At 47.4% G+C, this 14,310-nt stretch overlaps 1 protein-coding gene across 1 annotated transcript in view; it reads left to right on the top strand.

Annotated features, from left to right (window-relative positions):
• Window positions 1-4,525, top strand: part of MICOS10 (mitochondrial contact site and cristae organizing system subunit 10) — a 67,433-nt gene extending 62,908 nt beyond the window's left edge. The window contains exons 3-4 of the mRNA XM_056543336.1: window positions 1,308-1,417; window positions 4,361-4,525. Of these exons, the coding sequence (XP_056399311.1) occupies window positions 1,308-1,417; window positions 4,361-4,369 (119 nt within the window). The 3' untranslated portion in view covers window positions 4,370-4,525. The remainder of the gene's footprint in view (window positions 1-1,307; window positions 1,418-4,360) is intronic.
• The last annotated feature ends 9,785 nt before the right edge of the window (window positions 4,526-14,310 follow it).

The following is a 14,310-nucleotide window of genomic DNA, read 5'->3' as shown; positions in this document are numbered from 1 at the left end:
TATATGTAGGAGGTCATGTGATGCCCCTATATGTAGGAGGTCATGTGATGCCCCTATATGTAGGAGGTCATGTGATGCCCCTATATGTAGGAGGTCATGTGATGCCCCTATATGTAGGAGGTCATGTGATGCCCCTATATGTAGGAGGTCACGTGATGCCCCTATATGTAGGAGGTCACGTGATGCCCCTATATGTAGGAGGTCACGTGATGCCCCTATATGTAGGAGGTCACGTGATGCCCCTATATGTAGGAGGTCACGTGATGCCCCTATATGTGGGAGGTCACGTGATGTTTCTATATATAGGTCATGTGATGTCTCTATATGTAGGAGGTCATGTGATGTTTCTATATATAGGTCATGTGATGCCCCTATATGTAGGAGGTCGTGTGATGCCTCTATATGTAGGAGGTCATGTGATGCCCCTATATGTAGGAGGTCATGTGATGTTTCTATATATAGGTCATGTGATGCGTCTCTCTCTCTCTCTCTCTCTCTCTCTCTCTCTCTATCTATCTATCTATCTATCTATATATATATATAAAGTCCATACGAAGCAGCACATCCAGCTTAGGTGAGGTGGGTGCAAGCACAATTGAACCTCGGTGCTCTGGTTCCTCTTGATAGTTAAAGTATAACTGCAGCACACCAAACTAGTGAATCAATAAAGTTTTATTTTATTCCAGGGATATAGAGACAACGTTTCAGCGGTCTCTCACCGCCATTTTCATGAAAATGGCGGTGAGAGACCGCTGAAACGTTGTCTCTATATCCCTGGAATAAAATAAAACTTTATTGATTCACTACTTTGGTGTGCTGCAGTTATACTTTAACTATATATATATATATATACATACACAATCCCCTATAGGACTCTGGCGGACATTATACTGTAGTGTAGAGCGGTCTGGCTCTATGATCCTATGGGGCCGTGTATATTTTGCAGTTTATTGTAACATCTGAGGTTTCTTTTTTCCTTCTCCCCTAAAATCCCCGTAATCTGAAGTATTTTTTATATATCCGATAGTAAATGTGACTGAGGAATTTATATTCGTTGGGGGGAGGGGAACGCCCTTTGATATTCTGAAATAAAAGGCGACTCTAGCTGCGCAGATCAGTGAGTCACGGTCGTATAATGTAGGTTTCAGTGAATTTCGCCTTCACCTCTGTTTTCTTCCGCGCCCAGAACTTTCCATTAAAATTCTCATTAAACTCTGTGGAAGGACGGATTGGTGGTTCGGCCGCCACTTGGCGAGGGTTAATTGTCTCCACGTGGCCGAGTAACCCATAAACCCTTCTCTTTCCAGGAAAGACGTGGCCCATCGTGTTCTCCTCCGGGATCGGTGTAGGAATGGCGTACTCAAACTGCCAGAACGACTTCCAGTCTCCGTACCTTCTGCACGGCAAGTTTGTCAAAGTGAGTCAGGGGGGTGACGTCCAACTGCACTCCGTATAGTAAACCGCGCTCCGTATAGTAAACCGCGCTCCGTATAGTAAACCGCCCTCCGTATAGTAAACCGCGCTCCGCATAGTAAACCGCGCTCCGCATAGTAAACCGCGCTCCGCATAGTAAACCGCGCTCCGTATAGTAAACTGCCCTCCGTATAGTAAACCGCGATCCGCATAGTAAACCGCGCTCCGCATAGTAAACCGCGCTCCGTATAGTAAACCGCCCTCCGTATAGTAAACCGCCCTCCGTATAGTAAACCGCGCTCCGTATAGTAAACCGCGCTCCGTATAGTAAACCGCGCTCCGTATAGTAAACCGCGCTCCATATAGTAAACCGCGCACCGTATAGTAAACCGCGCTCCATATAGTAAACCGCGCTCCATATAGTAAACCGCCCTCCGTATAGTAAACCGCGCTCTACATAGTAAACCGCGCACCGTATAGTAAACCGCCCTCCGTATAGTAAACCGCGCTCCGTATAGTAAACCGCGCTCCGTATAGTAAACCGCGCTCCGTATAGTAAACCGCGCTCCGTATAGTAAACCGCGCTCCGTATAGTAAACCGCGCTCCGTATAGTAAACCGCGCTCCGTATAGTAAGCCGCGTTCCGTATAGTAAACCGCGCTCCATATAGTAAACCGCCCTCCGTATGCTCGACCTCGCTCCGTATAGTAAACTGCGTTCTGTATAGTAAACCGCGCTCCGTATAGTAAACTGCGTTCTGTATAGTAAACCGCGCTCCGCAAAGTAAACGTGCTTCGCATAGTAAACCGCCCTCCCTATAGTAAACCGCCCTCCCTATAGTAAACCGCCCTCCGTATGCTCGACCTCGCTCCGTATAGTAAACCACCCTCCGTAGGCTCGACCGCGCTCCGTATGCTTGACCCCGCTCCGTATAGTAAACCGCCCTCCGTATGCTCGACCACGCTCCGTATAGTAAACCGCCCTCCGTATGCTCGACCACGCTCCGTATAGTAAACCGCCCTCCGTATGCTCGACCACGCTCCGTATAGTAAACCGCCCTCCGTATGCTTGACCTCGCTCCGTATAGTAAACCGCCCTCCGTATGCTTGACCCCGCTCCGTATGCTTGACCCCGCTCCGTATAGTAAACCGCCCTCCGTATGCTTGACCTCGCTCCCTATAGTAGACCGCCCTCCCTATAGTAAACCGCCCTCCCTATAGTAAACCGCCCTCCGTATGCTCGACCGCGCTCCGTATGCTTGACCTCACTCCATATAGTAGACCGCCCTCCGTATGCTCGACCTCGCTCCGTATAGTAAACCGCCCTCCGTAGGCTCGACCGCGCTCCGTATGCTTGACCCCGCTCCGTATAGTAAACCGCCCTCCGTATGCTTGACCACGCTCCGTATAGTAAACCGCCCTCCGTATGCTCGACCACGCTCCGTATAGTAAACCGCCCTCCGTATGCTCGACCTCGCTCCGTATAGTAAACCGCCCTCCGTATGCTCGACCTCGCTCCGTATAGTAAACCGCCCTCCGTATGCTCGACCTCGCTCCGTATAGTAGACCGCCCTCCGTATGCTCGACCTCGCTCCGTATAGTAGACCGCCCTCCGTATGCTCGACCACGCTCCGTATAGTAAACCGCCCTCCGTATGCTCGACCTCGCTCCGTATAGTAGACCGCCCTCCGTATGCTCGACCACGCTCCGTATAGTAAACCGCCCTCCGTATGCTCGACCTCGCTCCGTATAGTAGACCGCCCTCCGTATGCTCGACCACGCTCCGTATAGTAAACCGCCCTCCGTATGCTCGACCTCGCTCCGTATAGTAGACCGCCCTCCGTATGCTCGACCTCGCTCCGTATAGTAAACCGCCCTCCGTATGCTCGACCACGCTCCGTATAGTAGACCGCCCTCCGTATGCTCGACCTCGCTCCGTATAGTAGACCGCCCTCCGTATGCTCGACCTCGCTCCGTATAGTAGACCGCCCTCCGTATGCTCGACCTCGCTCCGTATAGTAGACCGCCCTCCGTATGCTTGACCTCGCTCCGTATAGTAGACCGCCCTCCGTATGCTTGACCTCGCTCCGTATAGTAGACCGCCCTCCGTATGCTCGACCTCGCTCCGTACCCCTTTAGATACAGTTGTCGGACATTATTATTTTATTATTTGCCCCTCGCTGCTCACACCAATTATTTACACTACGGTGCGTCATTATCAGCTTTACTTGGTGTCACATGATCTGTGACATCACTAGCGGTGTCTCGTATATATCAAAACTACAACTCCATACATGCCCTGACAGCGAGGCTACAGGTCGACCATCACTGCCCTATCCTATGAGTGATGCGCTCAGGGCATGCTGGGAATTGTGGTTTTACAACCTCTAGAAAGCTACAGGTTGGGGAGCTGTTTTTGTTTTTTTAAAGAAATGTTTTAGATTTTTGAGAAGCTTTTCCGAGCCGGACCCCCGTCAGAATGTGCAAGGTCCCGGAACGGTTAAATCCCTAATTACCTCCAAATGTGTTGTGTGGTTAATGGCGCGGCGACCGCGATCTGCCTAATTATTTAATAGCTGCTGGGGAAGCGTGTGGAAACTATTAGGGAACTATTGGAGCAGCTATTCATAGCAAAGGAGCCTGGAAGACTGAGTCCCTCCCGACTGCTTAAAGTGGCCCTCTCCAGTCACCATTGGACCCGTCATGGCTGCCATAAGAATCGCCACTCCTGCGGCTGTCATAGCGAAGGTTCTCTGTATAGAACACTAGATCTGAGATGATAACAATCCCTAACCATGGGGGGCACGCTGACCCACGTACGTACGGCCGCCCACCCCCCCAGGTCTCTTCAGAGAGGTCGGAACACTTGATCTTTTACCCCTGTTTGCTGTATTTCTGGGCGCAGGCCCCTTTAAATCCCGCTGACTCCACATGTGGTCTTGTTGCAGGATCAGTGAAGCTTCATGGAGAGCAGCTGGACATCTGGATCCCTGCACGACGCACCAGAGCCCCGGCCGCCAACGCGTTCTCTGCCTTCATCTTCAGCTCGCAGTCAGCGTTTGTTTTATATTTTCTGTCACGACAAATAGGGTAATAAAGGGAGAGATCTGTAATTACATCGTGTCCCATTCTGTGTGTTGTCTGTTAATATCCGGAAAGGGGATGTGGGGGAGAGGGGAGCCGTGTCCTTCACCTACTGACTTCTGTGTGAGAGTGTAGGGGGCATGCTCTGTGACTGTATATGGGTGACTGCACAGGGAAGAGGTGAGCTGTGTCTATTACCTACTGATTTCTATAGGAGAGTTTTGTGGGCATGCTCTGTGACTGTATATGGGTGACTGCACAGGGAAGAGGTGAGCTGTGTCTATTACCTACTGATTTCTATAGGAGAGTTTTGTGGGCATGCTCTGTGACTGTATATGGGTGACTGCACAGGGAAGAGGTGAGCTGTGTCTATTAAACAAACAACAAAAAACGTGGTCTCAAATGGCTGGAGGTGCTCAACCCCAAATGCGGTTGTGCATTTATACTGGGGGAGCAGATCCTGCCCTTGTAGTCCGTTGCTAAGGGTGATCCCCAGCATAAAAATGCATACAATGGAGGATGCCTGCAGCGGACTACAAGTGCCACAATAGATTCCTACACCAGATAAACGGTGTGGATGTGTAACAATTAGAATACAATACAGGAATATGGGTGCACTACTGTGGTAGATGTATACAATGACATAGCTGTGTCTATTACCTACTGATTTCTATAGGAGAGTTTTGTGGGCATGCTCTGTGACTGTATATGGGTGACTGCACAGGGAAAGAGGTGAGCTGTGTCTATTACCTATTGCTTTCTATAGGAGAGTTTTGTGGGCATGCTCTGTGACTGTACATGAGTGACTCTGCATAGGGAAGAGGTGAGCTGTGTCTTTTACCTATTGATTTCTAAAGTGGCCTCTATGAAGGTCACAGAGCATGCCCAGAAAACTCTCCCATAGAAGACATAGTCTGCTCCAGAGTCCAGACTACAGGTTGTGATGGTAAAATCCCCTTTGGTAAGATGGCTGCGCATATAAGGGAAGGGAAATAGAATAATAATGTGTCAGGATGTGGTCATGAGTAATAAGATGAGACATCAGTCTGTATATGGGACAGGAAGCTCCTGACCCCCATCTCAACCCCCTGCCCTCCCCCAGACCAGAGCCCAGCGGGCCACCCCCCCCAATCACCCACAGACCAGAGCCTACCACTCCTCATCACCCCCAGACCAGAGCCCACCGCCCCCCATCACCTACAGATCAGAGCCTACCACTCCTCATCACCCCCAGACCAGAGCCCACCGCCCCCCATCACGTACAGATCAGAGCCTACCACTCCTCATCACCCCCAGACCAGAGCCTACCACTCCTCATCACCCCCAGACCAGAGCCCACCGCCCTCCATCACCCACAGACCAGAGCCTACCACTCCTCATCACCCCACCAGACCAGAGCCCACCGCCCCCCCGTCACCTCCAGACCAGAGCCCACCACCCCCCATCACCTCCAGACCAGAGCCCACCGCCCCCCGTCACCTCCAGACCAGAGCCCACCGCTCCCCTTCACCTCCAGACCAGAGCCACCGCTCCCCTTCACCCCCAGACCAGAGCCCACCGCCCCCCCTTCACCTCCAGACCAGAGCCTACCGCTCCCCTTCACCTCCAGACCAGAGCCCACCGCCACCATCACCTCCAGACCAGAGCCACCGCTCTCCTTCACCTCCAGACCAGAGCCCACCGCCCCCCATCACCTTCAGACCAGAGCCCACCGCCCCCATCACCTTCAGACCAGAGCCCACCGCCCCCCTTCACCTCCAGACCAGAGCCCACCGCCCCCCATCACCTTCAGACCAGAGCCCACCGCCCCCCATCACCCCCAGACCAGAGCCCACCGCTCTCCTTCACCTCCAGACCAGAGCCCACCGCCCCCCATCACCTTCAGACCAGAGCCCACCGCCCCCCATCACCTTCAGACCAGAGCCCACCGCTCCCCTTCACCTCCAGACCAGAGCCCACCGCCCCCCATCACCTTCAGACCAGAGCCCACCGCCCCCATCACCTCCAGACCAGAGCCCACCGCTCCCCTTCACCTCCAGACCAGAGCCCACCGCCCCCCATCACCTTCAGACCAGAGCCCACCGCTCCCCTTCACTCCAGACCAGAGCCCACCGCTCCCCTTCACCTCCAGACCAGAGCCCATTACCCCCAATAACCCCCAAACCGGAGCGACCCCCCCCCCCCCCACCACCAAGGGAGAGGAACATAAGAGGGAAGAATAACCCGGGTGATTGATCTGCAGATCAGAGCCGATCCTCACAGCATCATGTGACTACAACCCCAATACAGACAGGACCACATACACATCATCCTGTTATATGGGGGACACTTATTGGGTGCACTCAGTCCTCCCACAACTACTTCCCCCCAATGAATCCTCCAGCAATTTGTCACTGAAGCTTCAGCAGTTAGCAGTGGCTGCAGATTATTACACCACTGACCTCTCTACAGATCTGCAGAACATCGCTCTGTCCTCTCTACCTCCTGATACATAGTGATATATCCTGCAGATTATTACACCACTGACCTCTCTACAGATCTGCAGAACATCGCTCTGTCCTCTCTACCTCCTGATACATAGTGATATATCCTGCAGATTATTTACACCTCTGACCTCTCTACAGATCTGCAGAACATCGCTCTGTCCTCTCTACCTCCTGATATATAGTGATATATCCTGCAGATTATTACACCTCTGACCTCTCTACAGATCTGCAGAACATCGCTCTGTCCTCTCTACCTCCTGATACATAGTGATATATCCTGCAGATTATTACACCACTGACCTCTCTACAGATCTGCAGAACATCGCTCTGTCCTCTCTACCTCCTGATACATAGTGATATATCCTGCAGATTATTACACCTCTGACCTCTCTACAGATCTGCAGAACATCGCTCTGTCCTCTCTACCTCCTGATATATAGTGATATATCCTGCAGATTATTACACCTCTGACCTCTCTACAGATCTGCAGAACATCGCTCTGTCCTCTCTACCTCCTGATACATAATGATATATCCTGCAGATTATTACACCTCTGACCTCTCTACAGATCTGCAGAACATCGCTCTGTCCTCTCTACCTCCTGATATATAGTGATATATCCTGCAGATGATTACACCTCTGACCTCTCTACAGATCTGCAGAACATCGCTCTGTCCTCTCTACCTCCTGATACATAGTGATATATCCTGCAGATTATTACACCTCTGACCTCTCTACAGATCTGCAGAACATCGCTCTGTCCTCTCTACCTCCTGATATATAGTGATATATCCTGCAGATTATTACACCTCTGACCTCTCTACAGATCTGCAGAACATCGCTCTGTCCTCTACCTCCTGATACATAGTGATATATCCTGCAGATTATTACTCCTCTGATCTCTCTACAGATCTGCAGAACATCGCTCTGTCCTCTCCTCCTCCTGATACATAGTGATATATCCTGCAGATTATTACACCACTGACCTCTCTACAGATCTGCAGAACATCGCTCTGTCCTCTCTACCTCCTGATACATAGTGATATATCCTGCAGATTATTACACCACTGACCTCTCTACAGATCTGCAGAACATCGCTCTGTCCTCTCTACCTCCTGATACATAGTGATATATCCTGCAGATTATTACACCTCTGACCTCTCTACAGATCTGCAGAACATCGCTCTGTCCTCTCTACCTCCTGATATATAGTGATATATCCTGCAGATTATTACACCTCTGACCTCTCTACAGATCTGCAGAACATCGCTCTGTCCTCTCTACCTCCTGATACATAATGATATATCCTGCAGATTATTACACCACTGACCTCTCTACAGATCTGCAGAACATCGCTCTGTCCTCTCTACCTCCTGATACATAGTGATATATCCTGCAGATTATTACACCTCTGACCTCTCTACAGATCTGCAGAACATCGCTCTGTCCTCTCTACCTCCTGATATATAGTGATATATCCTGCAGATTATTACACCTCTGACCTCTCTACAGATCTGCAGAACATCGCTCTGTCCTCTCTACCTCCTGATACATAATGATATATCCTGCAGATTATTACACCTCTGACCTCTCTACAGATCTGCAGAACATCGCTCTGTCCTCTCTACCTCCTGATATATAGTGATATATCCTGCAGATGATTACACCTCTGACCTCTCTACAGATCTGCAGAACATCGCTCTGTCCTCTCTACCTCCTGATACATAGTGATATATCCTGCAGATTATTACACCTCTGACCTCTCTACAGATCTGCAGAACATCGCTCTGTCCTCTCTACCTCCTGATATATAGTGATATATCCTGCAGATTATTACACCTCTGACCTCTCTACAGATCTGCAGAACATCGCTCTGTCCTCTACCTCCTGATACATAGTGATATATCCTGCAGATTATTACTCCTCTGATCTCTCTACAGATCTGCAGAACATTGCTCTGTCCTCTCTACCTCCTGATACATAGTGATATATCCTGCAGATTATTACACCTCTGACCTCTCTACAGATCTGCAGAACATCGCTCTGTCCTCTCCTCCTCCTGATACATAGTGATATATCCTGCAGATTATTACACCTCTGACCACTATACAGATCTGCAGAACATCGCTCTGTCCTCTCTACCTCCTGATACATAGTGATATATCCTGCAGATTATTACACCACTGACCTCTATACAGATCTGCAGAACATCGCTCTGTCCTCTCTACCTCCTGATACATAGTGATATATCCTGCAGATTATTACTCCTCTGACCTCTCTACAGATCTGCAGAACATCGCTCTGTCCTCTCTCCTGATACATAGTGATATATCCTGCAGATTATTACACCACTGACCTCTATACAGATCTGCAGAACATCGCTCTGTCCTCTCTACCTCCTGATACATAGTGATATATCCTGCAGATTATTACACCTCTGACCTCTCTACAGATCTGCAGAACATCGCTCTGTCCTCTCCTCCTCCTGATACATAGTGATATATCCTGCAGATTATTACACCTCTGACCTCTCTACAGATCTGCAGAACATCGCTCTGTCCTCTCTACCTCCTGATATATAGTGATATATCCTGCAGATTATTACACCTCTGACCTCTCTACAGATCTGCAGAACATCGCTCTGTCCTCTACCTCCTGATACATAGTGATATATCCTGCAGATTATTACACCTCTGACCCCTACAGATCTGCAGAACATCGCTCTGTCCTCTCTACCTCCTGATACATAGTGATATATCCTGCAGATTATTACACCACTGACCCCTACAGATCTGCAGAACATCGCTCTGTCCTCTCTACCTCCTGATACATAATGATATATCCTGCAGATTATTACACCTCTGACCTCTATACAGATCTGCAGAACATCGCTCTGTCCTCTCTACCTCCTGATACATAATGATATATCCTGCAGATTATTACACCACTGACCTCTATACAGATCTGCAGAACATCGCTCTGTCCTCTCTACCTCCTGATACATAATGATATATCCTGCAGATTATTACACCACTGACCTCTATACAGATCTGCAGAACATCGCTCTGTCCTCTCTCCTCCTGATACATAGTGATATATCCTGCAGATTATTACACCACTGACCTCTCTACAGACCTGCAGAACATCGCTCTGTCCTCTCTACCTCCTGATACATAGTGATATATCCTGCAGATTATTACACCTCTGACCTCTCTACAGATCTGCAGAACATCGCTCTGTCCTCTCCTCCTCCTGATACATAGTGATATATCCTGCAGATTATTACACCACTGACCTCTCTACAGATCTGCAGAACATCGCTCTGTCCTCTCCTCCTCCTGATACATAGTGATATATCCTGCAGATTATTACACCACTGACCCCTACAGATCTGCAGAACATCGCTCTGTCCTCTCTACCTCCTGATACATAGTGATATATCCTGCAGATTATTACACCTCTGACCTCTCTACAGATCTGCAGAACATTGCTCTGTCCTCTCTACCTCCTGATACATAATGATATATCCTGCAGATTATTACACCTCTGACCTCTACAGATCTGCAGAACATCGCTCTGTCCTCTCTACCTCCTGATACATAGTGATATATCCTGCAGATTATTACACCTCTGACCTCTCTACAGATCTGCAGAACATCGCTCTGTCCTCTCCTCCTCCTGATACATAGTGATATATCCTGCAGATTATTACACCTCTGACCTCTCTACAGATCTGCAGAACATCGCTCTGTCCTCTCCTCCTCCTGATACATAGTGATATATCCTGCAGATTATTACACCACTGACCCCTACAGATCTGCAGAACATCGCTCTGTCCTCTCTACCTCCTGATACATAGTGATATATCCTGCAGATTATTACACCTCTGACCTCTCTACAGATCTGCAGAACATTGCTCTGTCCTCTCTACCTCCTGATACATAATGATATATCCTGCAGATTATTACACCACTGACCTCTATACAGATCTGCAGAACATCGCTCTGTCCTCTCTCCTCCTGATACATAATGATATATCCTGCAGATTATTACACCACTGACCTCTCTACAGATCTGCAGAACATCGCTCTGTCCTCTCTACCTCCTGATACATAATGATATATCCTGCAGATTATTACACCTCTGACCTCTCTACAGATCTGCAGAACATCGCTCTGTCCTCTCCTCCTCCTGATACATAGTGATATATCCTGCAGATTATTACACCTCTGACCTCTCTACAGATCTGCAGAACATCGCTCTGTCCTCTCCTCCTCCTGATACATAGTGATATATCCTGCATATTATTACACCTCTGACCCCTACAGATCTGCAGAACATCGCTCTGTCCTTTCTACCTCCTGATACATAGTGATATATCCTGCAGATTATTACACCTCTGACCTCTCTACAGATCTGCAGAACATCGCACTGTCCTCTCGCAATTGTTGCGTTATTCCTATACCTGACTGGAATGAAGCCGGTGGGGAAGGGGTGCGCTGGTGCCATCTATTGGTAACAGTTGAAAACTACCTGCTCCATGCTGTTCTGTACACTATGAGAACAGGGGGCTGTGCATGCTGAGGCTTGTAGTTCTACATTGGCCAAGCCACCATAGATTATGAACACACCTATATATCAGTATATTCCGGCCTCTTATGGTCATAGACAGAAGTTTTCTTCATCTGACATGAGTTATATAGAAGATCATGCACGTTGTTCTGTATCTATTAGAGTGAACAGCGCTGCGGAATCTGCGTGCGCTATTAAAGGGGTATTCCAGGCAAAACCTTATATATATATATTTATTAGATATAGATCAACTGGCTCTGGAAAGTTAAACAGATTTGTAAATTACTTCTATTAAAAAATCTTAATCCTTCCAATAGTTATTAGCTTCTGAAGTTTTCTGTCTAACTGCTCAATGATGATGTCACGTCCCGGGAGCTGTGCATGATGGGAAAATATCCCCATAGGAACTGCACAGCCCCCGGGATGTGACATCATCATTGATCAGTTAGACAGAAAACAACAACTCAACTTCAGAAGCTAATAACTATTGGAAGGATTAAGATTTTTTAATAGAAGTAATTTACAAATCTGTTTAACTTTCGGGAGCCAGTTGATATATAAAAATAAGTTTTGGCCTGGAATACCCCTTTAATATATATATATATATATATATATATATATATATATATATATATAAAAATATAAAAATTAAAGAAATAATTATTTTATCTTCAGGGGGTCCGGGGCCATCATGGAACCATTGGGCACCAGGTATGTACTTCTACGACCAGTTATCTCTATATTAAGCGCAATCCTTATAGAAAAAAAGGTTCGGCAACTTTCTAGATTAAAGGAGTACTCCGGTGGAAAACTTTTTTTTCGTTAAATCAACTGGTGCCAGAAAGTTGAACAGATTTGTAAATTACTTCTATTAAAAAAAATCTTAATCCTTCCATTACTTATTATCTGCTGAATACTACAGAGGAAATTATTTTCTTTTTGGAACACAGAGCTCTCTGCTGACATCACGAGCACAGTGCTCTCTGCTGACATCTCTGTCCATTTTAGGAACTTTCCGGAGCAGCATATGCGTGCTATGGGGATTTTCTCCTACTCTGGACACTTCTTAAAATGGACAGAGATGTCAGCAGAGAGTTCTGTGTTCCTAAAAGAAAACCATCTCCTCTGTAGTATTCAGCAGCTAATAAATACTGGAAGGATAAAGATTTTTTTAATAGAAGTAATTTACAAATCTATTTAACTTTCTAGCACCGGTTGATTTAAAAAAAAAAAAAAAAAGTTTTCCACCGGAGTACCCCTTTAAGATCTCTACTTGCTGTGAATGGAACACCCAACCAGGGTGCATCCAGCTGCTGCAAAACTACAACTCCCAGCATACCCGGACAGCCAACGACTGTCCGCGTATGCTGGGAGTTGTAGTTTTGCAACATGTAGTGGCACCCCAGTTGGGAAACACTGCATTAAACACTTCGATTTTCTGCGGGTTAGACTAGTGATCACAAGACCCATTTACAGTGATGAAATAAATTTAATGCTATCTAGGCATGCTGAGAGCTGTCGTTTTGCAACAGCTGGAGGCACCCTGGTTGGGAAACACTGCATTAAGCACTGTGATTTTCGGCGGTTCAGACTGGCGATCACATGACCCAGTTACAGTAATGAAATGCAGTGATGCAACAGCAGTCTGGGCATGCTGGGAGTTGTAGTTTTGCAACAGTCTGAGTCACCCTGGTTGGCGAACGCTTTTTTTGTGAGACCTCTCTAGACTGATACATTGTAACAAACTGTCAGGACAGGGTTGGACGTGTTTTGCTTAATTCAGCTCACAGACAATTGTCATAGCTAATTATTATAATAAACTAAGAAACGTGAGAAGTTTTGGGTCAGGGCAGGTTTAAACCTCTGCTGGTTCCCATTCACTGACAGTAAGTAGAGATCTTCGGTGAATAATCTCTAGACTGATACATTGTGACAAACTGTCAGGTCAGGGAGGGGCGTGTCCTGCTACCGTACACTCAGCTCACAGGCGATTGTCATTGCTTAAACATTGTAACATACTCAGCTCTGCGAGACTTTTGAGTCAGGGAAGGTTTAAACCTCTGCCCGTTCCCATTCACTAAAAGTAAGCAGAGATTTAAAATATCCTCAAACGCTGAAAATTAAAAAAAATTAATTAAAAAAATCTATCTGGCGCCAAACTGACTTTGAGCCACACACTTCATATATATTTGGCGCAATTTTTACGTTTCATCCGGCGCCTTTTGAAATCTACACCAGCTATGAGCCGGAGGGGATATCGGTTATAACATACTCCAGATAGTGACGTAAATTATGGTATATCCCACCAGACAGGTGGCCACGCCTCTTCAACAAGCCCCACCCATTTCCAAAGTTTAAAAAAAAATATTTTTTAAAGGGGGGACAGTTGTAAAGTTTCGCTCAGGACTAAAAAAAATAAAATTAAATAAAAAAATCAAATAATTAAAATAATTTTTTTTTTTTTTACAAATTAGTAAATTATTTTTTGAAACTTTCCTACAAAGTTGCAGAACTTTTTTTGTGATCCCAGGGGGTCGCCCTTTCCCCCATTGGCCGTAGTAGCGCCTACCTCTGCAGAGGGGACGTTGGTTGTTTGGTGCCAAAGTGTCCGGCCAGGAATTCCTCAGTTATTACTTTTTCTTTTTAGCAGAAGCGATGATGAAATTCCTAGAGACAAGAGACCACAAGCAGATGGCACCCCACCCCACGCCGGGCCCCCTCCCCCTAGTGTCAGCCAGTACCTGCACCCTCCACTG

Source organism: Hyla sarda, chromosome 10, assembly GCF_029499605.1.
Source record: "Hyla sarda isolate aHylSar1 chromosome 10, aHylSar1.hap1, whole genome shotgun sequence".
NCBI classification, from domain to species: domain Eukaryota; kingdom Metazoa; phylum Chordata; class Amphibia; order Anura; family Hylidae; genus Hyla; species Hyla sarda.
Note: the sequence above shows the minus strand (reverse complement) of the source record. Positions and strands in the feature narration are given on the sequence as shown.